At 42.7% G+C, this 27,978-nt stretch overlaps 1 protein-coding gene across 1 annotated transcript in view; it reads left to right on the top strand.

Annotated features, from left to right (window-relative positions):
• The first annotated feature begins 570 nt into the window (after positions 1-570).
• Positions 571-27,978, top strand: part of LOC126470087 (2-oxoglutarate dehydrogenase complex component E1-like) — a 165,207-nt gene continuing 137,799 nt past the window's right edge. The window contains exons 1-4 of the mRNA XM_050097661.1: positions 571-582; positions 865-1,123; positions 10,435-10,607; positions 20,679-21,007. Coding sequence (XP_049953618.1) covers positions 571-582; positions 865-1,123; positions 10,435-10,607; positions 20,679-21,007 — 773 coding nt within the window. The remainder of the gene's footprint in view (positions 583-864; positions 1,124-10,434; positions 10,608-20,678; positions 21,008-27,978) is intronic.

Below are 27,978 nucleotides of genomic sequence, written 5' to 3'. Positions count from 1 at the left end.
CGTCTTTCCTACCAACGATGGAATTTTTATGGAGGATAATTCGCCATGTCCGAGTGCCACAGTTGTTCGCGATGGGATTGAAGAACATTCTGGACAATTCAAGCGAATGATTTAGGCGCCCATTTTGCCCGATATGGGACATAATCGAGAAGTCAGTTCCTGCAGAAAATCGTATACTAATAGCAGCAGCATGGCTCAACATTTCCGCAGGTGACTTCCGACGACTTTTTGAGTCCATACGACGTTGAGTTGCTCTACTATGCAAAAGGATGTCCGAGATGATACTAGGAGGTTTCCAGTGACTTTTGTCATCTGAGTGTATATTTTAACTTGCAAAAAGTCTGTTTTATAAATTTTATAAACTAAAGTTACTTCCATACTTCATAAATAATCATTACTGTGGAATCGATGGTTGGTCAGATAATTATACTACTAACGAGATCAAAAGTAAGCGGTAGGTAAAAAAGGTTAACTACTGCCGGACTAGAAGATAGCGCGCCAAAGAATTCTAATCTGATTACTCATTACGCAAAGTCCTCAAAAACGTCGAAGCCTACCCAGCTAGCAACGATGTTGAGTGAGGTAAGTTAATTAAAGCCACATATTTTTCATTTCATTATTACAATTTCCGTTCACGAATCGTGTACGTGTGCCGCGGTTGCCGTAGCATAGTGTGTTTCCTTGAGTCAAAGCGCAGCGACTGACATCTCGCGGTGGAACTGGTCAGTAAGTGGAGTTAGCTCACTTTCCCTCTTACTCGCTATGCTGGCAGTGTATACTTGTCTGTGACGCGAAGTCCGTCAGAAATTTGTCCTTGTAAAAAGAGAGATTGCGGCAACCAGGCTATGTGCGTGGCGTTGGCAGCAGAAGCTGGTGCGGGAGTACCTGGAGGCGGAGGGTGGCACGGCGCCGCGCAGCCCGTATGACGCCGAGGAGGAGGTGGGCGTGGCGCGCCGGCGCCTGCCGCCGCCCCCGTCCCCGCCGCCTCACAGGAGGCTGGCGGCCGCGTCGTCGACGATGAGGCAGCCGCTGCTGGCCACGTCGCGCGACCACTCGCTGCTGCAGGCGCTGGTGCGCTCCTACCAGGCCCGCGGACACCTCGCCGCGCGCATCGACCCGCTCGGTACGCCGCCCATCCGCTTCTGATTCCGCCTCACATCTCACTCACTGTTCCTTACGGTGTTGGCCCTTTTCCTACTGCTAATATGTTTCTGTATCAGGCAGTGCACCGAATGCGTAATCTTTTCGTTAGTTAAAGTACAGGATGTTTCAAAAGGAATATACGTATTTCGAATGCATATACACTACTGGCCATTAAAATTGCTACATCACGAAGATGACGTGCTACAGACGTGAAATTTAACCGACAGGAAGAAGGTGCTGTGATATGCAAATGATTAGCTTTTCGGAGCATTCACACAAGGTTGGCGGCGGTGGTGACGCCTACAACGTGCTGACATGAAGAAAGTTTCCAACCGATTTCTCATACACAAACAGCAGTTGACCGGCGTTGCCTAGTGAAACGTTGTTGTGGTGCCTCGTGTAAGGAGGAGAAATGCGTACCATCACGTTTCCGACTTCGATAAAGGTCGGATTGTAGCCTATCGCGATTGCGGTAATGGCTCTAACGGATCGTACAGTCACGACTCGATCCCTGAGTCAACACATACGGACGTTTGCAAGACAACAACCATCTACACGAACAGTTCGACGACGTTTGTAGCAACATGGACTATCAACTCGGAGACCCTGGCTGCGGTTACCCTTGACGCTGCATCACAGACAGGAGCGCCTGCGATGGTGTACTCAACGACGAACTTGGGTGCACGAATGGCAAAACGTCATTTTTTCGGATGAATCCAGGTTCTGTTTACAGCATCAAGATGGTCGCATCCGTGTTTGGCGACATCGCGGTGAACGCACATTGGAAGCGTGTATTCGTCATCGCCATACTGGCGTATCACCCGACGTGATGGTATGGGGTGACATTGGTTACACGTCTCGGTCACCTCTTGTTCGCGTTAACGGCACTTTGATCGGTGGACGTTACATTTCAGATGCGTTACGACCCGTGGCTCTACCCTTCATTCGATCCCTGCGAAACCCTACATTTCAGCAGGATAATGCACGACCGCAGATTGCAGGTCCTGTATGGGCCTTTCTGGATACAGAAAATGTTCGACTGCTGCCCTGGCCAGCACATTCTCCAAATCTCTCACCAATTGAAAACGTCTGGTCAATGGTGGCCGAGCAACTGGCTCGTCACAATACGCCAGTCGCTACTCTTGATGAACTGTGGCATCGTGTTGAAACTGCATGGGCAGCTGTACCTGTACACGGCACCCAAGCTCTGTTTGACTCAATGCCCAGGCGTATCAAGGCCGTTATTACGGCCAGAGGTGGTTGTTCTGGGTACTGATTTCTCAGGATCTATGCACCCAAATTGCGTGAAAATGTAATGACATGTCAGTTCTAGTATAATATATTTGTCCAATGAATACCCGTTTATCAACTGCATTTCTTCTTGGTGTAGCAATTTTAATGGCCAGTAGTGTAGTTATTAAACTTTAAGACATACGAATATGAAACTTTACACACATGTTTACGAACCTCTCAAGTTCATATTACGAATGTTCGATATGTGCTTCATCAGCGACACGAACAATATCACATCAATACTCAAATCCATCGCACAAACGAGCAAGTATGTCCTTCGTCACTGATGTTATGGCAATACGTATCTGGTTCTTCAACTCTTCCGGGTTCTGTGCGAATGGTGGTACATAGACGCTGTCTCTAACGAAACCCCCAGCTGAGGCATGCTAAGTCGCCAGCTCCTTGACGACTAATCCAACGGTTCGATAGAGTTTCATTCAGATATTCGCGCACTTCGCGACGCCAATGTCTTGTTGGAAAATGAAGTTGCCTTCGTGCAGTCTTGGAAACAACCAGTTTTGTAACATAGCGAGATACCTGACCGTTAACCGTGTTTCCATAAAATAAGAATGGGCCATAAACAGATGATAGGGATATCGCACAAAACACATTGACTTTGGGCGAATCTCGTATATGTTCAATGGCTACATGTGGGTTCTGTAGGCCCCAAATTCGAACATTGTGTTTCTTTACCTGACCACTAACATGGGAAGTCGCTTCATTACTGAACACGTTGCGTTGTGCGAAAGTGTTATTATGGTCAGTAGCATCAAAAATCTCGTTACAAAATGCCACACGATTGTGTTTGTCATCAGGACGCAGAGCTTGTAACAGCTGTAGCTTGTACGGCTTCATAACCAACCGACGTCTCAAAACACGCCAAATTGTTGTTGTAGGCAGTTGTAACTCCCGACTGGCACGACTAGTTGATTTTGAAGAACTACGTTGGAAAGCAGTTTGAATTCGTGCAACATTTTCTTCAGGAACACGAGGACGGCTAGGACTCTTTCCTTTACATATACATCCTGTATCTAGAAACTGTCGATACCATCTGCGAATGTTCCACCAATTCGAACGATCAATTTGGTACCTCAACTGAAACGTCTTTGCACTGTAATCACGGAACTGCCCTTCGCAAACTCGAGAACACAAAATGATTTCTGCTGCAGAGTAGTCTTTAAAAAGATATGACGGTTACCAAGCAAAACAGAAGACAACTGATATGTAGTGGCTATTAATATAAACTAGACTATGTATTTCTTTCTTCAATAGCCGAGCCGAGGCGCAGTGATCGATAGTTTGGACAAAATGATACTTTGTAATATGTACATTCTTTTTAAACATCCTGTATAGCACTAAGAGAGACATAAATTGGATAACAGTAATAAAGTATAAGTAAGATAATTTGGGATTAAGCTCCATGGTAAAATGGGGATGGCAGTTACAAAAACAATGGGGATGTCAATTAAGAAAACATAGCTCTAATAGAATTGCCATTGGGAGTAAAAATGCTGTGCTGAAAGGGTAGCTAAATGCTTGTCTAAAGTCGTTGTAGGAAGTAGTCACCAAACGACTATTCAAGTCTGCAGATATACCTTAAACTTTCGGAAAAATTGTGAGAAATATCGCACAATCAGCTTAACAGTTCATGCATTCGAGCTGCTGACAACAATAAAATACAGAACTGTATTAATTGATTGTTCCTTTGGTTCTTGGTAGAGTATTAAACACACGACACTTTTATAATATTCTGAAAACTGTAGAATTTCACACCAATGTCGGCGGGATTTTCATTCGTAATACAGATGAAAGGAAAGAAAATTGAGGAAATAGCAGATGACGACCAGTTTGAGAAAGGTAAGGGCATCAGAGGGACAGTCCTGACGCCCCTGGTAATGGAAGCATGACTTACGAAAAATCGCTATTTGCTCATACGATTCTCGACTTATAAAAAGCGATAGCCAATGTAAAATGGTGAAGAATGTTCGAAATTCTGAAAAAATAGCAATAAGCTTTGTGGAAAGGCCGGTAATGTACAATAGATACGACAACCAAGAGGGAACAATAGCAGTAGAACACCAAGAACGATGTCTTGGACAGGGATGCAGTTTTTCACCTCTAATCTTCAATCTATATATCTAATAAACAATGACGCAAATAAAAGAAAAGTTCAAGACTGGAATTAAAATTTGGGGTGAAAGGATCTCAGTGATAAATTTCGCTGATGACATTGTTATCATCAGTGGAAGTCAACAAGAACTACGGGACCTGTTGAATGGAATGAAGAGTGTAGTGACTTCAGAATATGGATTGAGAGTAATGAGAAGTAATAGAAATGAGAATAGCGAGAAACTTACCATCAAAACTGGTGATCACAAAGTAGAAGTAGTTAAAGAACTCTGCTACTTTGGAAGCAAAATAGCCCTTGACGTACGAAGCAAGCAGGACACAAAAAGCAGTCTAGTACAGGCAAAGAGGGCGTTCTTGGCGAAGAGAAGTTCACTAGTATCAAGCATAGGCCTTCACTTGAGGAAGAAATTTCAGAATGTTACGGCTGGAGCAACGTCTTGTATGCTAGTGAATTATGGACAGGGGGAAAACCGGAACAGAAGAGAATTGAAGCATTTGAGACTTGGTGCTACAGAAGGACGCATCTCAGCAGAATCAACGAAGAAAGGAACATACGTAAGGCATTGACATTGATAGGGCACCTGTTAAGAGGTCTAGCAATAACTTCCATGGTGCTTTAGGAAACGTTGAAGAATAAAAACTGTAGGAGGAGTGAGAGATTGAAATACATACAATAAACAACTAAGGGCGTTGGATACAAGCGTTGCTCTGAGATGAGTAGATTGACACAACAGAGGAAGTCACAGCGAATTACCCTACACCAGTCAGAGGATTTATAACACAAAAAAGGCATTGTGTGACTGGATTTGACACACCGAACCACAGGTTGCACACTTTTCCAGGCAGAGGAAATGACCTCAGCAGAACTGAGAGTGAGGGAGGTCCCACGATATCTGGAAAACTGGATTACCTAAGATTTCAATGGTCTATTACGGCAGAAACTTGTAAGGACCTTACTATCAAGTCTTTCATCTGCCATGTTCTGCAATACTACACCATTCAGGACAGACAGGACAGGACTAGAGGAGCCATTAATAGCTGAGTCTCATTATCAAATTCTTCATGAATAACAGTAGATGAAATTTTGTATGTGGTCCATATCTAGATGTGAATATGAGAGTCTTGAGCACTCTTTGAGTTGGAGAAAATCAGTATGGACATTAGGCGAACTGTGTTCAGAAAAAGCAACTATCGAGGATCTTCTGAATAGAAAGCACGTACTTCTAATATTGTTTATTCTGATTTTTAATATTTATAACTGATTTCTTGTTTTTGTTGTTGTTGTCTTCAGTCCTGAGACTGGTTTGATGCAGCTCTCCGTGCTACTCTATCCTGTGCAAGCTTCTTCATCTCCCAGTACTTACTACAACCTACATCCTTCTGAATCTGCTTAGTGTATTCATCTCTTGGTCTCCCTCTACGATTTTTACCCTCCACGCTGCCCTCCAATGGTAAATTTGTGATCCCTTGATGCCTCAGAACATGTCCTACCAACCGGTCCCTTCTTCTTGTCAAGTTGTGCCACAAACTCCTCTTCTCCCCAATTCTATTCAATACCTCCTCATTAGTTACGTGATCTACCCATCTAATCTTCAGCATTCTTCTGTAGCACCACATTTCGAAAGCTTCTATTCTCTTCTTGTCCAAACTATTTATCGTCCATGTTTCGCTTCCATACATGGCCGCACTCCATACAAATACTTTCAGAAACGACTTCCTGACACTTAAATCTATACACGATGTTAACAAATTTCTCTTCCTCTGAAACGCTTTCCTTGCAATTGCCAGTCTACATTTTATATCCTCTCTACTTCGACCATCATCAGCTATTTTGCTCCCCAAATAGCAAAACTCCTTTACTACTTTAAGTGTCTCATTTCCTAATCTAATTCCCTCAGCATAACACGACATAATTCGACTACATTCCATTATCCTCGTTTTGCTTTTGTTGATGTTCATCTTATATCCTCCTTTCAAGACACTGTCCATTCCCTTCAACTGCTCTTCCAAGTCCTTTGCTGTGTCTGACAGAATTACAATGTCATCGGCGAACCTCAAAGTTTTTACTTCTTCTCCATGGATTTTAATACCTACTCCGAATTTTTCTTTTGTTTTCTTTACTGCTTGCTCAATATACAGATTGAATAACATCGGGGAGAGGCTACAACCCTGTCTCACTCCCTTCCCAACCACTGCTTCCCTTTCATGTCCCTCGACTCTTATAACTGCCATCTAGTTTCTGTACAAATTGTAAATAGCCTTTCGCTCCCTGTATTTTACCCCTGCCACCTTTAGAATTTGAAAGAGAGTATTCCAGTCAACATTGTCAAAAGCTTTCTCTAAGTCCACAAATGCTAGATGTGTAGGTTTGCCTTTCCTTAATCTATTTTCTAAGATAAGTCGCAGGGTCAGTATTGCCTCACGTGTTCCAACATTTCTGCGGAATCCAAACTGATCTTCGCCGAGGTCGGCTTCTACCAGTTTTTCCATTCTTCTGTAAAGAATTCGCATTAGTATTTTGCAGCTGTGACTTATTAAACTGATAGTTCGGTAATTTTCACATCTGCCAACACCTACTTTCTTTGGGATTGAAATTATTATATTCTTCTTGAAGTCTGAGGGTATTTCTTCTGTCTCATACATCTTGCTCACCAGATGGTAGAGTTTTGTCAGGACTGGCTCTCCCAAGGCCGTCAGTAGTTCCAATGGAATGTTGTCTACTCCCGGGGCCTTGTTTCGACTCAGGTCTTTCAGTGTTCTGTCAAACTCTTCACACAGTATCGTATCTCCCATTTCATCTTCATCTACATCCTCTTCCACTTCCATAATATTGTCCTCAAGTACATCGCCCTTGTACAGACCCTCTATACACTCCGTCCACCTTTCTGCTTTCCCTTCTTTGCTTAGAACTGGGTTTCCATCTGAGCTCTTGATATGCATACAAGTGGCTCTCTTTTCTCCAAAGGTCTCTTTAATTTTCCTGTAGGCAGTATCTATCTTACCCCTTGTGAGATAAGCCTCTACATCCTTACATTTGTCCTCTATCCATCCCTGCTTAGCCATTTTACACTTCCTGTCGATCTCATTTTTGAGACGTTTGTATTCCCTTTTGCCTGCTTCATTTACTGCATTTTTATATTTTCTCCTTTCATCAATTAAATTCAATATTTCTTCTGTTACCCAAGGATTTCTACTAGCCCTCGCCTTTTTGCCTACTTGATCCTCTGCTGTCTTCACTACTTCATCTCTCAAAGCTACCCATTCTTCTTCTACTGTATTTCTTTCCCCCATTCATGTCAACTGTTCCCTTATGCTCTCCCTGAAACTCTGTACAACCTCTGGTTTAGTCAGTTTATCGAGGTCCCATCTCCTTAAATTCCCACCTTCTTGCAGTTTCTTCAGTTTTAATCTACAGGTCATAACCAATAGATTGTGGTCAGAGTCCACATCTGCCCCTGGAAATGTCTTACAATTTAAAACCTGGTTCCTAAATCTCTGCCTTACCATTATATAATCTATCTGGTACCTTCTAGTATCTTCAGGATTCTTCCATGTATACAACCTTCTTTCATGATTCTTGAACCAAGTGTTAGCTATGATTGAGTTATGCTCTGAGCAAAATTCTGCCAGACGGCTTCCTCTTTCATTTCTCTCCCCCAATCCATATTCACCCACTATGTTTCCTTCTCCCTTTTCCTCCTCTCGAATTCCAGTCACCCATGACTATTAAATTTTCATCTCCCTTCACTACCTGAATAATTTCTTTTATCTCATCATACATTTCATCAATTTCTTCATCATCTGCAGAGCTAGTTGGCATATAAACTTGTACTACTGTAGTAGGCACGGGCTTCGTGTATATCTTGGCCACAATAATGCGTTCACTATGCTGTTGGTAGTAGCTTACCCGCACTTCTATTTTTTTATTCATTATTAAACCTATTCCTGCATTACCCCTATTTGATTTTGTATTTATAACCCTGTATACACCTGACCAAAAGTCTTGTTCCTCCTGCCACCGAACTTCACTAATTCCCACTATATCTAACTTCAACCTATCCATTTCCCTTTTTAAATTTTCTAACCTACCTGCCTGATTAAGGGATCTGACGTTCCACGCTCCGATCCGTAGAACGCCAGTTATCTTTCTCCCGATAACGACGTCCTCCTGAGTAGTCCCCGCCCGGAGATCCGAATGGGGGACTATTTTACCTCCGGAATATTTTACCCAAGAGGACGCCATCATCATTTAATCATACAGTAAAGCTGCATGCCGTCGGGAAAAATTACGGCCGTAGTTTCCCTTTGCATTCAGCCGTTCGCAGTACCAGCACAGCAAGGCTGTTTTGGTTAGTGTTGCAAGGCCAGATCAGTCAATCATCCAGACTGTTGCCCTTGCAACTACTGAAAAGGCTGCTGCCCCTCTTCAGGAACCACACGTTTGTCTGGCCTCTCAACAGATACCCCTCCGTTGTGGTTGCACACCCCTCCGTTGTGGTTGCACCTACGGTACGGCCATCTGTATTGCTGAGGCACGCAAGCCTCCCCACCAATGGCAAGGTCCATTGTTCATGGGGGTAGGACGGATTTCTTAGTTACAGTAATAATGTAGAAGTATTGCATGTGAGAGTTTTTTTTGGGATTAACGAGGGAATGAACACACACACACCAACTACCCAACCTATTTTGTTTACAGGGGAATTCTGGTGCACTTTATTTACACTGTGCGAAGATATGCCTCCTTTATCTATGACGTCATCATTTCCACATGATAAGCCCCACCTCCTCCCCCTCCCATCCTATCGTCACCCCTTCCCCTTCTCCCTCCATTTCTCCAGCCAGTCACAGTGTAGTGTTAAAATTATGCTTAAAATGCGTCAGGTTCCAAGTTATACAGAAAAAATAAGGCAACCTGATGATGATGTTTGGTTCCTGGGGCGCTCAACCGTGCGGTTATCAGCGACCGTACAAATTCCCAACCTTTCCTCAGCGCAATCTCGCCACTTTCATGAATGATGATGAAATGATGAGGACAATACAAACACCCAGTCATCTCGAGGCAGATAAAAATCCCTGAACTTGCCGGGAATGGAGAAGGCGACCGCGAGACCACGAGCTGCGATCTAAGTCAACCTGTAAAAAAAAAGTAACCTGTATGTCAAATGTCAAATTCTGTACTGCTTGCACATGGTACCTCTCTGAGAACGTAATACTATAATTGTGTGTAAAAAAGCTTTATTTCCTTTCGTTTTCTTTGTACACACACACATACACACACACACACACACACACACACACACACACACACACACATCTTCTTCACCTGAAATTTAGCGCCATACACAAAATGATTGATCCAGAAAAACTACATAAATGGTGTAATTTGGAGTATTTCAAAGTATAGCGCGTACATTAAGTCCGGGAACACTTCCAATTATTTATTGCATAAGAACCAAACATTGTACAGATATCATACGTATGTCATTTCGAAGAGAAACTCTCTCAACACACACATTTGTAAATCCATCTACGAAATCATCCAGGGGAAATTCATTAGATTCTATACGCACACAACTTCTTCGCCCCACACTTATTACTTATTATGTCAAGGACTCCCAAATAATCGATCAAAGACGACCTCCACATGCTAATTTAGCGACTGATGGACATTTACAGGCTTCACAAACAGTAACATTATACACAGTTTATATCCCATCAAGTTTCTCATCAGCTGTAGCACAGTAAGAAATCAGACGGACATAATACACTGTGGGCTTGTATGAGCAACACGTGTAAACTTGGTCGCCTTACTGGTATATTTGGAGCAGGTGTGTCACGATAATAAAAACGGTCCACGTGCGCCGGCAGGCGTGTGGTTCTCTGGCTCCTCGGACAGCGCGGCTGTGGGGGCGGAGCGCTGGCGGCGGCTGCTGCCTCCGGACGCAGACCTGGACACGCTGTACTGCCTGCCCGAGACCACGTTCGTGGGCGGCGGCGAGACCGACCGCTTGCCGCTGCGCGAGATCATTGCCCGGCTCGAGGTGCGTCTTCTCTCAACTACACTAGTTCAAGCAAACTACACGTGCTCTTCAGTGTCAACGTCATTTATAGTCATCCATGAAATCGCTAGTGCCCGTGTCTACTCGCAACAGCTTTTTCTTTTTTTTTCTGGATTCAGGACTGTATCCCAGCCGAGGGTTGAGACGACGGGATCGGAAGATGAACTGTGCGATCTTTGTCATGCACTGGGCACGTACATCATAATACGGGACCAGAACTTTATGTGGTCAGGCCTACATAGTGTACGTAAAACAGAGCCTAGAACAGCCTATAAAATAAAAACACTTTTGCATGTGTGCAAGACAAGAGTGCTAGGTTCATAGATCATAAGCAAAGATATGAAAGTGTTTGGTCAGAAAGCAGCGATAACTTTTAGATTCCTACAATTTGTTGTAGCACGAGACAAATGCTCTGCCTGTTCTTTCGCCTGTAGTTGTACCACAATGTCTTCATGTTCCTTTTATATTCTTTACGTCCATATGTACCACGATCTATTTTTACTTTGAGCTAAAAAATACTTTTATATATACGCGATCCACTCCAACATTTCCATCCAAAACAGTACTTAGTTGACCCTGGGTCCATGGCAAAACTGTGGATGTTGCACCCCGTCCCCTCCCCTCCTCGTAAAAGTACCTATCATCTTTTTTTGCTATGCAGATTTACCGTATTCTGTAGTTTTGTAAGTTTAAGAATAATGAATCAATATTGGAAATTGTGTTTAAATAAACTATTTTATGAAAATTAGCGCACACAAATTGTATCACTGTATTAAATAAATAACAGATTGTACAGACATTCTAGTTTTAGAATGATGTACGAGGGCTGTTTTTTTTTTCAACCTCCGATCGTCCATCTAAGCAAGTAAGAGGTAGGGAGGGGCCAGACCTGCGCGTCATGTGATTGTGCAGCTCCCCCACCACAACCTCTGCCGTTTTCAGCTGCAGTGTGTCAGTCGTAGCCGAGCTACGTCCGTGTAAACATGGCCACTACGCCCGATGCTCCCGCCAAATGTGAGCTACGAAGTGGAATCCGTTTTCTGCAAGCAGAAGGATGTAGTGCTGCGGAAATCCATCGCAGAATGAGCAACGTGTATGGTAACAACGTTATGAGTGATGGTAGTGTTCGGGAATGTTGTCGAAAATTAAAGAAGGACGAACAGACGTCCATGATGAAGGTGGACAAGGTCGCAAGTCTGTCGCCACTATAGGCCTCGTTGAGCGTGTTGATTAGGCGGTGAGATGCAAACGAAGGTTTACAATTCGCGAACTGTCTGATGAATTTCCAGACATTTCAAAGTCTGCTTTGTACACAATTGTGACTCAAGACCTAGGCTATCGGAAATTGTGTGCACGTTGGATCCCTAAAATTCTGAGTACCGACCACAAAACGCAAAGGATGGCGTCAGCATTATCGTTTCTCACATGTTATGCCAATGAGGGAAACGTTTTTTTGAAGTCGATTGTTACTGGCGATGAAACGTGGGTCCTCTATGAAAGTTCTGAAACAAAGGAACAATCAAAGCAGTGGATGCACACAGCTTCCCCAAGCAAGCCAAAAACGTTTAAACTTTCACTGACGAAAAGAAAAACAACGGCCACTGTGTTTTGGGACCATAAAGGAGTGCTGCTGGTGGACTTTATGGAGCAAGCTACGATGATAACCAAAGAAGTTTACTGTGAAACTTTACGTCGTCTCCGCAGAGCCATTCAAAACAAACGCAGAGGAATGCTTTTGTCTGGCATTGTTTTGATCCATGACAACGCCCGACCACACAGTGCCAACATGACAAAAGACCTCCTCAAAAAGTTTAAATGGGAAGTTTTTGAACATCCACCGTACAGCCCGGACCTAGCACCAAGTGATTATCAACTGTTCCGAGAACTGAAGTCATGGTTAGGTGGGCAGCACTTCGCTACTGACGAAGAACTTCAGGACGCCGTCAAGACTTACCTGTCCTCACTGGCGGCAACATTCTTCGAGGAAGGCATCGAAAACCTTGTGTCACGGTATGACAAGTGCCTCAATCGTTTTGGCGATTATGTAGAAAAATATCTTTAGACTTTACTGTACTTTTGGTAATAAAATTATTATTTTCTGTATATTTTTCTTTTATTTACAGGCAATCGGAGATTGGGGCAAAAAACAGCCCTCATATAACAAAGAAGAGATTTTCCTTACTTTTCGTAAATTGATAACAGTCATCACTCGGCAGAAATCAGAGGCCTTCGGTCACGTTAACATATTATTTCAGCACCCACTCCCTGATATCTGAGATCTTTCATTACTGTAGGGAAGTAACAACAAGAACTTCATTGTTGAAAATGAGCGAGCTGCATAGGCGGCATTTGTGTGTACCGAGGCACTGTTACCACATAAACCATGTTAAGGTAGCAGTCGTTTCTTTATGATGCTACTTGGATTAAATTACACTGTGACGACAGCATGTGTTTACAGTCACTGGTTGAGGGAAATGCTTCTTCCCTTTCTTGCTGCCGGCCGCGGTGGTCTAGCGGTTCTAGGCGCTCAGTCTGGAACCGCGGGACTGCTCCGGTCGCAGGTTCGAATCCTGCATCGGGCATGGATGTGTGTGATATCCTTAGGTTAGTTAGGTTTAAGTAGTTTTAAGTTCTAGGGGACTGATGACCACAGATGTTAAGTCCCATAGTGCTCAGAGCCATTTGAACAATTTTGAACCCTTTCTTGCTTCGGTTTTTTTCAATCAATATTTGCGTTGCCTGTGGCGTAGGGCTATCTGGCAAATCACTCGGTACGGCCCTATTACCATCGAAAATAAAACACAGTGTGCGAATATTAACGCAGTCTAATCGCATCGAACGAGTGAAATCGTTCCTTTGAAAAGTTGACGGCCAATTTCCTTAACCCTATGATGGATATACTGGGCCTCTGAGACCCTTGTATGTCTTCATTTTTAAAAAAATTCTGTAATTTTTTGTTTGATTTCAAACTGCTTTCCAGTACTCTTTCACTAACACTGTAACATTCCTCCTATCATGTCTGATCGAGATACCTTTATAAGTTTATTGTATAATTCAATACGTTTACCCATACACCGTGAATGCATAAGCAGGGCTTCAGAAGCCCTCACACATTTGTAAATGTTCTTTAGCCTATTTTGTCTTCAACATTTGTTTGGGAGCAGTTATTAATTCAACAATAACTGTAGTGGTATTTCCAGCAACAAGTGTGCCTACAGCAGCAGTAGCTGTAGTAGTAATAGTATAACTAAAAAATAATGCACATTACTTACACATACTGGCGATGTCGGTGTACTATCAATCTTTTTGCTATCAAATGTTTTATTATTGCACAGTATTGTTATCCTGTGCTGCTCTTGTCAGCCTCATTGTTACTATAGTTTGTTTGTTGCTGCAAGGCCCATATTGTTACGAGTATGACTCGCTTAGTGCTGCACAAGCTGCTGTTCGAGAGACACGCCTTTTGCTATGGCTTCGACATGCAAAGCAAGAGAGTCAGTAGTGCAAATGTAGCTAATTTTGAAAGTGTTTTGGCTCAGTGGTTTGAAGAAGGTGATTCTTGAGAGGAAGGAAATATTTTTGAAGATGCAAGTAGTGAAGAATCAGCCAATGAACCTGCAGATGTGAATACTGATGCAGATGACAGTCCTTCCCACAATATTACTTCATCAGAGTCTGGAAATGAAGAATCACCACAAAAAGGTAGAGAAGACCACACATACATTAGTAGGAATGGAACGATTTGGAAATTAGATCCTCCTGCAACTTTTCGTATGCCTGTCCATAATATCGTAAAGAAGGCACCTGTTCCAGCCCGTGATTTGAAAACCTGTAAACCTAAGGATGCCTGGGACTATTTCATCACCAAGGAAATACTAGAGTAAATCATCAACTGTACAAATATTGAAGGCAAAAGAGTGGCTGCTTTACGTGGTAAAACGTGGAAAAACGTTTCGCTTGCTGAAATGGAGGGTTTTCGTGGTCTTTTACTGCTTTCTGGTGTTGCGAAGAGTTGGGATGTCCCTATTAGAGAATTATTCTTGGATGAAAAGGCAAATCCTACATATAAGGCCACCATGTCAGTAAATAGATTCGAGGATATAAGGAGAATGATTAGATTTGATGACAGACGTACCTGTGAAGCTCGATCTGCAGATGACAAACTTGTAGCTGTTCGCTATGTATGGGAACTATTTCTTGACAAGTGTAGAAATAGAATGATTCCCATTGATTCGCTCACAGTTGACGAATAGCTAGTCCCATTACGTGGAAGATGCAGCTTCAAACAGTATATGCCCTCTAAACCCTCCAAGTATGGCATAAAAATATTTTGTTTATGTGATGCTACATCTGCATATGCCTTAGACGGAATTGTTTGCAGGGGAAGCAAGCCCCATCAACCAATTCAGAAAAATCTTGGATTTAATGTGGTGAAAGATCTTGCTAAAAGCATTGAAGGATCATCAAAAAATATTACTGTTGACAACTTCTTTACTAGTGTACGGCCAGCAGAAGAGATGCTTCAGAAGCAAATTACAGTGGTGGGAACAATCAAACAAAATAAACCAGAAATTCCTAATGAGATGAAACCATCTGCCTCAAGAGCGATTCATTCCTCTTTGTTTGCATTTAGAGGTGACATTATAATGGTGAGTTATGTTCCCAAAAAGAAAAACTCTGTAGTTCTCATTAGCACAATGCATTACGACAGAAACATTGATGAAACTCATGCAAAAAAGAAACCAGATATAATATAGTTCTATAACTCTACGAAGGGTGGAGAAGATCAAATGGACCAGAAAATTCGTTACTACTCTTGCAAGAGACAGACAAGAAGATGACCATTTGCATTGTGAATGAATATGGTGGACGTCGCAGCAATGAACAGTAAAATTTTATTTTCCGCCCAACATCTGACAAACCATAGAGGAAGAAGTGATAAAAAGCGTTTGTTCCTAAGAGATTTAGCAAAGGAAATGGTAAGATCACTAATGGAACTTCGTATTCAGATCCCTAATCTTCCAAAGAAAATCATTGATGCCATGCAAAGATGTGGTGCTCAAAAAGATGTCATATTGCCAAATCAACTACATGTTTCAGGAAAAAGAAGAAGATGCAATTATTGACCATATAAAAAAAACACAGGAAAAGTGCTATGACATGCATTAAGTGTAAAACCAACATTTGTAAGGAACAAAGTGGCGTTCTTTGTGCTTCTTGTTTGTCACATGTTGAAAACTAAGAAAAATGAAATTTTATGTGAACAATGAATAATAACTTTTTGTCAAAATATTGCCTATATACATAATATTTTGAATAATGAGTATGTTTTAATTAAAGAAATTGGTTGTAATAAATGTTATAAAATGTAAACTGCAACTTATAAGTGAATTAATAAAATTATTTGTATATGTTGTATGTAAATGGATGTAACTCATAAAAGTTCACTCTTAGAGTTTTTTAAAAAAATAATAAAATGTTAATCAGGTCCACCAGATCCTGTTACTGTATCTTAGGAATCTTTCAATATGACAACAAATTTGACAGAAATAAATTTAACTCCAAAGAATGATTAAATGGAAAGAGGAAAATTTTAAATTAGGGCAGGGCCTTGGAGGCCCTGTATATGCATCCATGTGTGTTCTCGGCACCATGCATCCTAGAGTTAAGTAACCTTGCCCAAATGCTGATGCTCCATGTACTAAAACGTCGCTGTCGATGGGACGCTAAACCTTGATTTAACACTGTTTGATCGCATAGATTTTGCTAAACACCTTTCTTCAAGCCAGACATTACATTGTGTATCAGCTTTCCGAAAATGGTATCTCTCCAGAATGACAGTTGCTGCTGCTAAAACACAGTCTTTGCTTCACACGGACTGTTTTGCCTCAAACACGTCTATGTCGGATGCCATACATTGGAAAGCACCAAAATGACCGGGTTATCAGAAGAAGTTCAGCACCTTTGGACAGAGCTGCAGCGCCTCTTTTTTTGCACAGTGGCGGAACACAGTTAAAGAGAAGGCGCTTCGTAAGAAATAACTCTTATATCGAAGATAATCCAGTAGCTCTGTAAGTGCCAAAGTTGAGTAATTTTTGTTGTCGTTTGTAGTAGGGCGCCCCGTTTCTTTGTCTGGAGATCATCGATGGCGTCACCTAGCAGTTCTGTATTCATAGCATTTCAATCATAATCATAGGCTGATGGCGCTATTAACAGCGCCTCTCTATAAGCTCTTTATGCCAGTTTATTCTTTTAGAAATGTTGCAAATTATTAGCATTTATCTTATCGGAATTAACTTACATAGCAAGGAAATCATTTATGTGGAAGACAACAACTGATTTATAATTGTAACAGTAATATAAAATGTCCCCACACAAGTATCGCTATATTGAAGTGACAAAAGTCGTGGGATGCCTCCTAAAATCGTGTCGGATCTCATTTTGCCCGGCGTAGTGCAGCAACTCGACGTGGCACGGACTCAGCAGGTCACTGGAAGTCCCCTGCAGAAATATTGAGCCATGCCGCCTCTACAGGTGGCCATAATTGTGGAAGTGTTGCCGATGCAGCGTTTTTCGCACGAACTGACCTCTCGATTCTGTCTCATAAATGTTCAATGGAATTTATGTCGGGCGATCTGCATGGCTAGATCACTCACTCGAATTGTCCAAATGTTCTTCAAACCATTCGCAAACAATAGTGGCCCGGTGACATGGTGCATTGTCATCCATAAAAAATGCATCATTATTTGAGAATATGAAGTCCGTGAATGGCTGTCGACGCTCTCCAGGTAGCTAAACACAACCATTTCGAGTCAATGATTAGTTCATTTGGACCAGAGGAACCAGTACATTCCATGTAAACACAGCCCACACCATTATGGAGCCACCACCAGCTTACACAGTGCCTTGTTGACAATTTGGGTCCATTGCTTCGTGCGGTCTGCGCCACATTCGAACCCTATCGTCAGCTTTCACCAACTGAAATCGGGACTCATCTGACCAGGCAAAGACTTTTCAATTTTTTAGGGTCCAGCCGATATGGTCACGATCCCAGGAGAGGCACTGCGGACGACGTCATGCTGCTGGCAAAGGCACTCGCGTCGATCGTCTGCTGCCGTAGCCTATTAACCCCAATTTTCGCCATACTGTCCTAACGGATACGTTCGTCGTACGTCCCACATTGATTTCTGCGGTTATTTCATTCAGTATTGCTTGTCTGTTAGCACTGACAACTATACGCAAACGTCGCTGCTCTCGGTCGTTAAGTGAAGGCCATCGACAACTACTTTGTCCGTTGTAAGAGGTAATGACTGATTTTTTGTATTCTCGGCACGCTCTTGACACTGTGGCTCTGGGAATATTGAGTTTCCTAACAACTTTCGAAATGGAATGTCCCATGCGTCTAGCTCCAACTACCATTCCGTGTTCAGAGTCTGTTGATTCCCGTCGTGCTGTCGTAATCACATTGGAAACCTTTTCACATGAATCATCTGAGTACAAATGACAGCCCATCCAATACGCTGTCCTTTTAGATCTTGTGTACGTGAACCTACCGCCATCTGCGTATGAGCATATCACTATCCCACGACTTTTGTCTCCTCAGTGCATATCGTTAGTTTAAGATATAATTGGTTTCGAGAGTTCACGTCTCACTTACATATATGAGAATAAGACGTAAACTTTCGACAATATTATTCCTAAATAAATGATTGGTGACTGGACACAATTTGCATAGTATTTCATATTTAACCAACTGCATTACCTGATCCTAGATTTTCTCGTAGACAACAAAAGCTACTTTCTTCAGCTCAGCTGTTTTCACTGTTTTAAATTCTTTCTTTTTTTTTGTTATAGGTTCTGAAGCAACTGCGGTTTGGTCTTCAGGCACTTTAGCATTGTGATCGATGTGATATAATATTGCAACTATGTCCTGTTAGTGCACTCCAGCATTCTCTAGCGCGGTAATTGTAAGAATGGACAAAATATTTGATTCCTGACGTTCCCATTTTCCAGGGCTATGGAAGCAACAAGATGACCCTAGATTCGTCATCAAGATGAATAAGATCGCACTACTATGAATGAAAGTTCAGAAAACTTCTGCTTGCTGCGCGCCAGAGGGATATTCGTCAAGGAATTAACATAGAAATGAACAATATTCAATGAATAATTGCAGAACTTGTAGACCATTTCAGTATTCTACATAATTTAGTTTGTAGCCAACTGAGACCGGTTTCAGACATTGTCAGGTTGGGAATTACGGTAAGTGCGGGTGGGTGTGGGAGGGTGAGGGAAATTCAAGAAGGGGGGGGGGGAATAAAAGGGGGGGGGGCAGAATTCAGTGTTTGTGTTCCTGCATACATAGTTCACTTCACTCCTGTCTGACAGGCTCCCTTTGCAAACTTTGTGCAAACATTGCCGAACGCACACGCACTGTGGAAATAAAGCGAAGCGTCGAGCTGCACTCATTGTTGGCCAGCCTGATTCCATCTTGGCGACAGGTTCTTCAAGCTTTAAGGAACTTCAGATTTCCTATCACACATCAGCTTACCTCCTTCCCAGCTTCTGGATGACACTATCCAAAAGACAGTATAAATATCCAATACGCAAGTGCGTGCAGGAATCAAATATTTTTTTCTTCTTTAAGACTTTTTCTCTGCCCTTGCTGTTGATCGGAAGGTGGCCTTTTCTGGGGTTTTCCAGCAGGTGCAATCGGCTTGTCGGGGCGAACTGAGAGGTTACTTTTCGCGTCCAGTAAGCGCCCCAGGAACTCCTTCTATCCAGAAGCAAAGTGCATAGCTTAAGAAATTGCAAAGACGTCGCTTAAATGACAGCCTTTCTTCTACTGCTGCTATGGTGACTCCTCTTCGTAAAAGTCTTCCCATTTAACACTGATAAGCTGCATGTGGAAGTTGTTTCATTCCCCCAAAATCCTGGTGAACAACTGTTTTCAGTTTTGGCTCAAGTAATCGGACGCACAGCAGACGCCTTAGTTCATCAGAAAGATGTTGCATAAAGCTCAATCAGGGCTTTGAGCAGACCTGTCCACTTCAGGAAACCCATGTGATTTTCTTCTTACCTTTATGCAATGGGACCTGCTCTGTCAGCGGGTACCGTGAAGGTGATAATGAATCCACATTGTGAGGAGCGTATTATTGACAGGACTGTTTAGATATCCATCTGAAATAAAAGCTATTGCTCAAACCAAGAAATACTATCGCAAACTAATCACCACTGCTGAAATTCAGTGGCAGTACAACTCGCTTAGGTAAATGCCATTCTCCAGCCATTCATGGTTCACACTTATACCCAACGCAGTACACATCGTGTACCGCGACCCATCAGTCCATAAAATCTTCTTCACTAATCCGCAGATTAATGACTACGTTGTCTGTATCACACTAAGCGACAATGTTCATTAGTTCCTGTGATCATTACCTTCTGGTCGGCTGCACAACCATAAGAACCGAGTCCTGTCACACTAGGCCGATCTTTCCCTCATTGACTTTCGTACATGAGGTTTTGCGGAAGACATCTGCAGCAGTGTGTCCTAGCGGACAGCGTTGAGAACTTATGAGTACGCCCTAGCTGGTAAGGACACGGTACGCTTGAGCCCTGCAGCAGATTGTACTAGTAAGGTTCTTGATCCTCGGATGTGTGTGTAGCATCCCTGCTGCAGCTCTAAAGAAAAACGTTTTATGTAACACAACAAACCTACAGCCGTTCCTGATACTAGCTTTTCGGTCAACCTTTTGCTGTTTTCTGTGGGTACTGTTTCTTTAATTACATATTTCAAAATAACACTCTGCGAACAAGTGGAGGGCATTGCCCAAATTGCAGAGGTAAGACGTACTGGAAATAAACTACAAAACACATCCGAGAACCCTTACGAGATCAGGCAACAACTGTCCCCGTTCCGGTGTCGAGAACTACTGATGCGAGGCGATCCGCATCGTAAAACGTGAGGTCTTTTTCTCGGATGTGATGTTCAAAATCTAGATATCAGTTCTTAAGAACACAACGTAATCGGATACTAATGCAACCTTTGATGCATAGCTTGAGGAGTTAACGGATCGTTCCGGGGGTGTCGAGATAGTGCCGACACCTAGCTTATTAGTGATACCAGGAAAGAAAGCGTCGGTCGCTGCAGCTTGGCGTTGCGTGTGCCGGCAGGCGGCTTACTGCGGGCCGGTGGGCGCCGAGTACCAGCTGACCGACTCGTTCGAGCAACGGCAGTGGCTGCGCCAGCAGCTGGAACCGCCGCAGAACGCGCTGCTGTCGGCCGCGGTGCGCAGGCGCGCGCTCGACAAGCTGATCGCGGCGCACGCCTTCGAGAACTTCCTGTCAGCCAACTGGGGCAGCGTGCGCAGATTCGGCATCGAAGGGTGCGTGCATGGCCGTATTCAGTGTTTTTTCCGGCTGGTGTTCTGTCTCAATTTTATAAAGACACTATTTTCGTTACGACTATTTAATGTCAGCTCATAAAATTTATCGGTGTTAAGTAGGCACATACTGAATAGCTGCTAGCACTTATCTTTAAGAAGAGAGTATTCGTCACGGTAGTGTGGAAAAGTGATTCACTATTTCCTCTGGATCAACTGAAACGTTGTGAAACACAGAGAGCAAAGCATGACCAGTCACTCTGTTCAGTTTGTTCTGTTACTTAGGTAGGTTTCTAAACATTTTCAAGTCGAAAATGTCCTTTCTAACGTTGCTGCTGAAGCAGAGAGGGTGACTAAAATTTGGAGCAGAGTTCTAATACTGGGAAAAAATTTTGAATTGAATGTCTATAACGCCGCCAAAGAGATGTATGAACTTGTACTTGGTCCTTCCTTAAGCCAGTCTTTTTTTGCATACGGATAATGCTCCAGATGTAGACCAGTATTCTGGTAACACAGTATTCTGGTAACACTTATTGACAAAACTTGATGGACTCCAGTGTATCTTCGAGACGGCAATTTACGTATTTTCTCGGAATGGTGCCCTGAAGGGATTTAATTATAATGGATCTTTTGTTGTGAACTTGTTATGAAGCTCGTTTCTCACGCTATACAAGAAAGGAACACTGCCTTTCTTCTGGGGTGCTACCACGACTTTTGTCTCGGTGTTTCATTGTGGACACACACACACGATACAGTGGATGTTATTTTGACATCTTTTGCGAATTTTGAGGCCTTTTTAAACAGATTTTTGAAATCCTTGTCACTATACCGTACCATTTTTTGTAAGACATTCAACACACTGTTAACGTATTCTGATACTGCAGGAAGATCACAGTTAACGCTTTGAAGCGCCAGAAAGAGTTAAGGAAAAGATTTGTTCGAGTAGTGCAAGAGAGAGAATGAACTGGTTATGAGTGGCTGCAAATAGTTAGTTGGTACTGTATTTGGGCAGGTTTTTTGTTAGCGTCTACTATAACAAACTTCCTGGCAGATTAAAATTGTGTGCCCGACCGAGACTCGAACTCGGGACCTTTGTCTTTAGCGGGCAAGTGCTCTACCAACTGAGCTACCGAAGCACGACTCACACCCGATACTCACAGCTTTACTTCTGCCAGTATCTCGTCTCCTACCTTCCAAATCGATCTTCTATCTACTATAAGTTACACAGAGAGCGCTATGCCTAAAAACATTTACTTAAAGCAATGAATTGTCTAGTGTTTTTTGCATACGGATAATGCTCCAGATGTAGACCAGAATTCTGGCAACACTGATTGACAAAACTTGATAGACTTCAGTGTATCTTCGAGGCGGCAATTTACGTATTTTCTCGGAATGGTGCCCTGAATTGGACATCTTTCCAATAAAAGCTTGTGCGCCGCGTAAATGACGGTTCACTGACGCTGCTCAACCAAGACACGGAACTTACCTTTTGATTTGACCCACAAACTACATTTGGAAGTAGTAGGATGCAGCATGGAGGTGTCGTCACATCGATCACCGATAGCTTGTGAGCCACACCCACGTTGCTGGTCAAAAACCCGGTCCGTTCCCTTCGTGTCTGCTGACTTCAAGTCTACGATCAATGCCCCAACGGATGTAGATACGTCATTGATACTAGGACTGTTGATATTTTTAAAATATCGGGAATCCGATACACTGATATTTAGGACAATATCATTATCGGCTGCAGACGAATCGAAAAGAAGTATCGATTTATAAATATACGATGCCCTACAAAAATATCGGCTGCACATTGTAAATATAACTGCCGCTTTCAGAGCTGTGTATTTAAGTATTGATTTATTATTATATATTCTGTACATCAACAAGGTAGCAGTCTGCTTATCCCCCTTAGAGCAAGAATTGAAAGGAAAACACGTTCACGCTTGGCGATAACCACTTTGCTAACAATGGTTAATTCACGTAAATGGCACAATAAAAGGTTTCCGATGGGTCCGTCGTTCGGTTTCGTCACACAATGGATTTGTCCGGAACACTTCACGTCAACTACCCAGTTTTTTCATTTCTGCCAACGCCAGCGACCTAGCAGTTGTAGTGTCAAAATTGCGGGATGACTCTAAATGTCGCAGTTTCTGTCACTACCGCCGAGCCCCCATTACGTAACCACTTACCCTCACACGTCACCAATCACCGCAAAGACCAATCTTGTCATACAGATTTTTGTTCATCATTTTCAGAAACTGTTTTGAAGAATCCCAATGTGGCGAAATAGCACATTAGTTGCGTTAAAAATAGTTTTTAAATTGCAATTGACGAATGACGTCCATAGAACGGCCTTTTATCTGGATAACATTATTGTCATGAAGACAGACCCTATATTCCTCTCTATGTACAGCTATGATATTCAACACCAAACCACTGCTCAACAAGTGAATAGTGACGTTCCCACTCGCCTTCTGACAGGGCAGGACGCTTCCCTCAATACACCAACAAAGTTTGCTTTCACATGGATGTGGAATCAGTTGAGACAGTAACACAGTTCCCCACTTGTGGAGCATCTATCACAAAGCTGGTTCTTTACGATACAGTTCGGCAGGAGGTTTCACATCATGTCACCACGGGTTGGGTAGCTGGTAAGAAGCTCATTTACATCTAAGAGACGGCTGCCTATTGGCAATGACGTCTTGGTCTCATTGTTTTCTAGGATGTCCTCCTCCTCCTTGGAGAGAGTGGCAAGATGCATATCATTGTTTCCAGAGCCCTTCACTGTCAAGTAGTCGACTTCCTCCGTCAAGGACATTGGGACATCATAGGAAGAGGATGGCCCAGGATCATGTATACTGGATGGGTACTGATAGGGACATCGAACACACTCTTGCTGACTGCCATTACTGACAAGGCCACCAGGTGACCCTACCAAAAAGATATTTCAAGTGGTCTCCTCCTACATAGCTGTGATTGTGGGTACATCTGGATCTTGCAGAACCAGTTTTGGAGGCCAAATAGCTTATTTTGGTCGTTGCATATAGCAAATTTCCGTACATTTCATATGTGAGGTCCATTACCTATGGAAAACAATTCAAGTATTGTAATTTGTTTTGTTGACTGAAGGGTTGCTCACTGCTTTGGTCATAGACAAAAGGGCTCAATTCTGCACCTACTTAGGCTGTTTTAGTTTTATTTCTAGACCTTGCCCTCTTAGAAATATTATAGATTCAGGTCCATCTTCTGAAGAAGGCTCAATTACTTGGGCTGAAACCTAGGTAAAGGTTGGTTTCATTACCGCAATCGAGGCTGATAGTTTATTATATATTGAATTCAGACAATTCTGTGAGGCAAACAGCATCTAGTATGTCTGAGTAGTACCTTTCATCAGGAATCTAATGGTCTTGCTGAGCGTTTGGTATGGTCTTTTAAGATGCAAATGGCTGAGCTACAGCAATATCACAATAGAGTGGATGCTTGGATACTCTTTCTCTCAACCTAGCACATCGTGCCCCAACACAGTAACAGCCCCTGTCTGGAATTATCCTCAGCGCACCCAATTTTCCATCATAGAGCCAATCGCCTATGGTGATCCACCACCAGCTGGACAAGCACATCGCTGCCAGCTGAGTTATGAAGCGCTTGCTGCTGTGTTCTCTCTGGGACAAATGGTGGTGGGTCCAAGTCCAGATCACCTGACTTTTGAGCTACTCGACTGTAGATATCCAGAAGCACCGTCAGGCATGGGTCCAGAAACATAACAACCACCTCCATTCTCTTTGGATACGGACGTATCCAATGATGGTACTGCCACATTTTGTTTTTCAGAGATGCTCCATCGATGCCAGGATCCTGGCAAGCTGCAGCTTCCGCAGCTGGAGCCCCTCATCCTCAAGACCATAATTCCCAAGGCTACCACAGGCCACATCCCAATGGACGTCTGCTACATCTCCTGGGACATCTCAGCCTTTGGATACACTTGTGTATCATGGAGATGGCTCCACCATCTATCACCAGGTCGGAGGTGTGTGGGGAAGAGATGCACTATCCCAAAATTTCAGCTATATTGCAACACAGCCAACACTCATGGTTTACCACATCAGCAGGCACCAACTTCTGGTGAACAATAACACCGGCCAACGTGCACCACCAGTAAGTAATAACACCGGCAAGTATCCACCTACGCTAAATAACATCTGCCAGCAGGCCTGCAGAAATCTCACAGTGCCATCATCGCCATCCAGAGTGCTTGCACTGCAACCAACGCCACTACAGTCACTGGACTTTTTCTCTATGCTGATCACACGTCCATTTGAGTGCAGGACAGGTAACTTTTCACCCAACAATTGCTTAATTGACCACTCAGCGCCTAGCCAGTCAATTCCCATTGCCGAGCGGTCCCAGACGCTCCAGCTCCAGTATGTTCTGAGAGCAGCCAAGCTATCTATACAGCAGAAGCCATTGTTCTCACCATTGACCACTGCCTCATTGGACTCTGCCGCTAATGGACAGTTAACTTCCAGTCAGATATAGTCTCTCAGCGAGGAACTTCCTAGCCACGCCTCGTCTCAGTGATAAACTTTCTAGTTGACTTAGTCTATCAGTGACTAATTCACTATTCCTTCTGACTAGACTGAAAACTTGAAGTTCTTCTTTCCTCTTTTGAACACTGATTGAGAAGATTAATTCCTTAAGTGAATTATTTTTAGTTGTGTGGACTTGCATCTAACTAACGGCTGCATTGTGATTAATTGTAACCACAGTGACTTAAATAAAAATGTTTGTTATATTTTGCCGTCTATATGTATCAGTTAACAAATATTGTTCTGTTTCAGTCACAACACCCACTGATCCACCGACCCACCACACCACCACATACACATGCACGCGAGCACACACACACATACACACACACAAACACACACACACACACACACACACACACACACACACACACGTGCGCGCGCGCGCACACACACACACACACACACACACACACATCTATTCATAATCTTCCCTGTGGATAAAATTACTTGCTAAGCAAAAGTGATTTTATTGTCTGTCAGTACATTCAGTTCATTAGAGATATTCTTACGTCTGCATAATTTGTTCCCTTTTTGTGCCAAACTCCGGCTGTATTCTGGAACCACTGTTTAAATAGCTCCCTACAATATGTTTGAGGATGCACGCCAACACATACTCCGCACTTCTTTATGCAACGAATGCTTTCGTTTAAGGGCACTATTGACACATAATGTTATTATGCGTGCTATCGGGCAATCAGTAAAAGTATACAACGTAAAGTAACTTCATTAAATCGGCTGTTATTCAGTGAATATGCAGTTATATATTTAAGCTGTAAGGAGATTTAAATATTTATTTCCAGTTGAAGTGCCCATCAATAATTAGGCCCAGAAATATAGTGACGTCAGAACTACATCCCACCTTGTACATAATTTTATTAATTGTGTTTTTCCAAATTAAATAATAACCACTTTTCACTAATCCAGTCCGATACATATTTCGCAGACCTGACTATGACGTTTTCAAGATAACGAAAGAAATTTATTTTCACATCTTTGTAAGGTAGGCCATCATGTACAGGAAACAATAGGAGAATGAATCTAGTGTTAAACCTCTGTGCTCACTGAATGATGGATCTTCTTTACATGAATCACTGTATCCTGCTAGTTAAATATGCAGTAAATAAATTATTACTTGTGCCGCAATATATAATGAAGAAAGTCTTTAGTTTAATGCCACTGTGGATTGTAATCAATATGGACTACGGGTAAGTTGTACAAGAATAGTCATCTGAGGGAACAGGGAAGCATTGTAACCCTACAACTGAATGGCTGACGAACATTTGAATCCTTCACTTTCCATCTGCGTATTCAGTTGGATACAATTTCAGTTTCTCTATAAGAATGTTGCTATTTGCATAGTCAAACGTCTTAGACAGATCACAAAGAATATTGCATTTTGACAGACGATGCTGTTAAATTTGCACTTATATCAAATGTTGTGATCTACAATATTCAGCCGGCCGCTGTGACCGTGCGGTGCCAGGCTCTTCAGTCTGGAACCGTGCGACCGCTACGGTCGCAGGTTTGAATCCTGCCTCGGGCATGGATTTGAGTGATGTCCTTAGGTTAGTTAGGTTTAAGTAGTTCTAAGTTATAGGGGACTGATGACCTTAGAAGTTAAGTCCCATAGTGCTCAGAGACATTTGAACCATTTTACAATATTCTTTGCAAATACACTTGACATGGTCATTGCGTGTTAAGCAGAGCACGGGAAGTGTAGTAGAGATAAAACCACAGCTGCAGTGACTGAAGGAAGTTCTGTTTTGATAACAGCGTGTATGTCAAACTGCGAAGAAAACATCTTACTCTGTTTCTTTTTAAAGTTATTGAGCACATTTCCTTGTCACGCTATTTTTGCATATCTTCAGACGGTACTAAAGCACAGTTTGAACAAAAGCTAAAAGCGGAGGCCGTACACAACCAGTGTAGGAATTCAACGCAATAAATTGCATTGTTGTTGTTGTGGTGGTGGTGGTGGTGGTGGTGGCGGTCTTCAGTCCGGAGGCTGGTTTGATGCAGCTCTCCATGCTACTCTATCCTGTGCAAGCATCTTCATCTCCAAGCAACTACTGCTCCTTACATCCTTCTGAATCTGCTTAGTGTATTCATCTCTTGGTCTCCCTCTACGATTTTTACTCTAAACGCTGCCCTCCAATACTAACTTGGCGATCCCTTGATGCTTCAGAACCAATCCCTTCTTCTAGTCAAGCTGTACTACAAATTTCTCTTCTATACAGTTCTATTCAGTATCTTCTCATTAGTTACGTGATATACCCATCTAATCTTCGGAATTCTTGTGTAAACTATTTAATGTCCATGTTTCACATCCATACATGGTTACATTCCAAACAAATACTTTTAGAAAAGACTTCCTGACGCTTA

This window comes from Schistocerca serialis, chromosome 1, assembly GCF_023864345.2.
Source record: "Schistocerca serialis cubense isolate TAMUIC-IGC-003099 chromosome 1, iqSchSeri2.2, whole genome shotgun sequence".
NCBI lineage: Eukaryota > Metazoa > Arthropoda > Insecta > Orthoptera > Acrididae > Schistocerca > Schistocerca serialis.
Note: the sequence above shows the minus strand (reverse complement) of the source record. Positions and strands in the feature narration are given on the sequence as shown.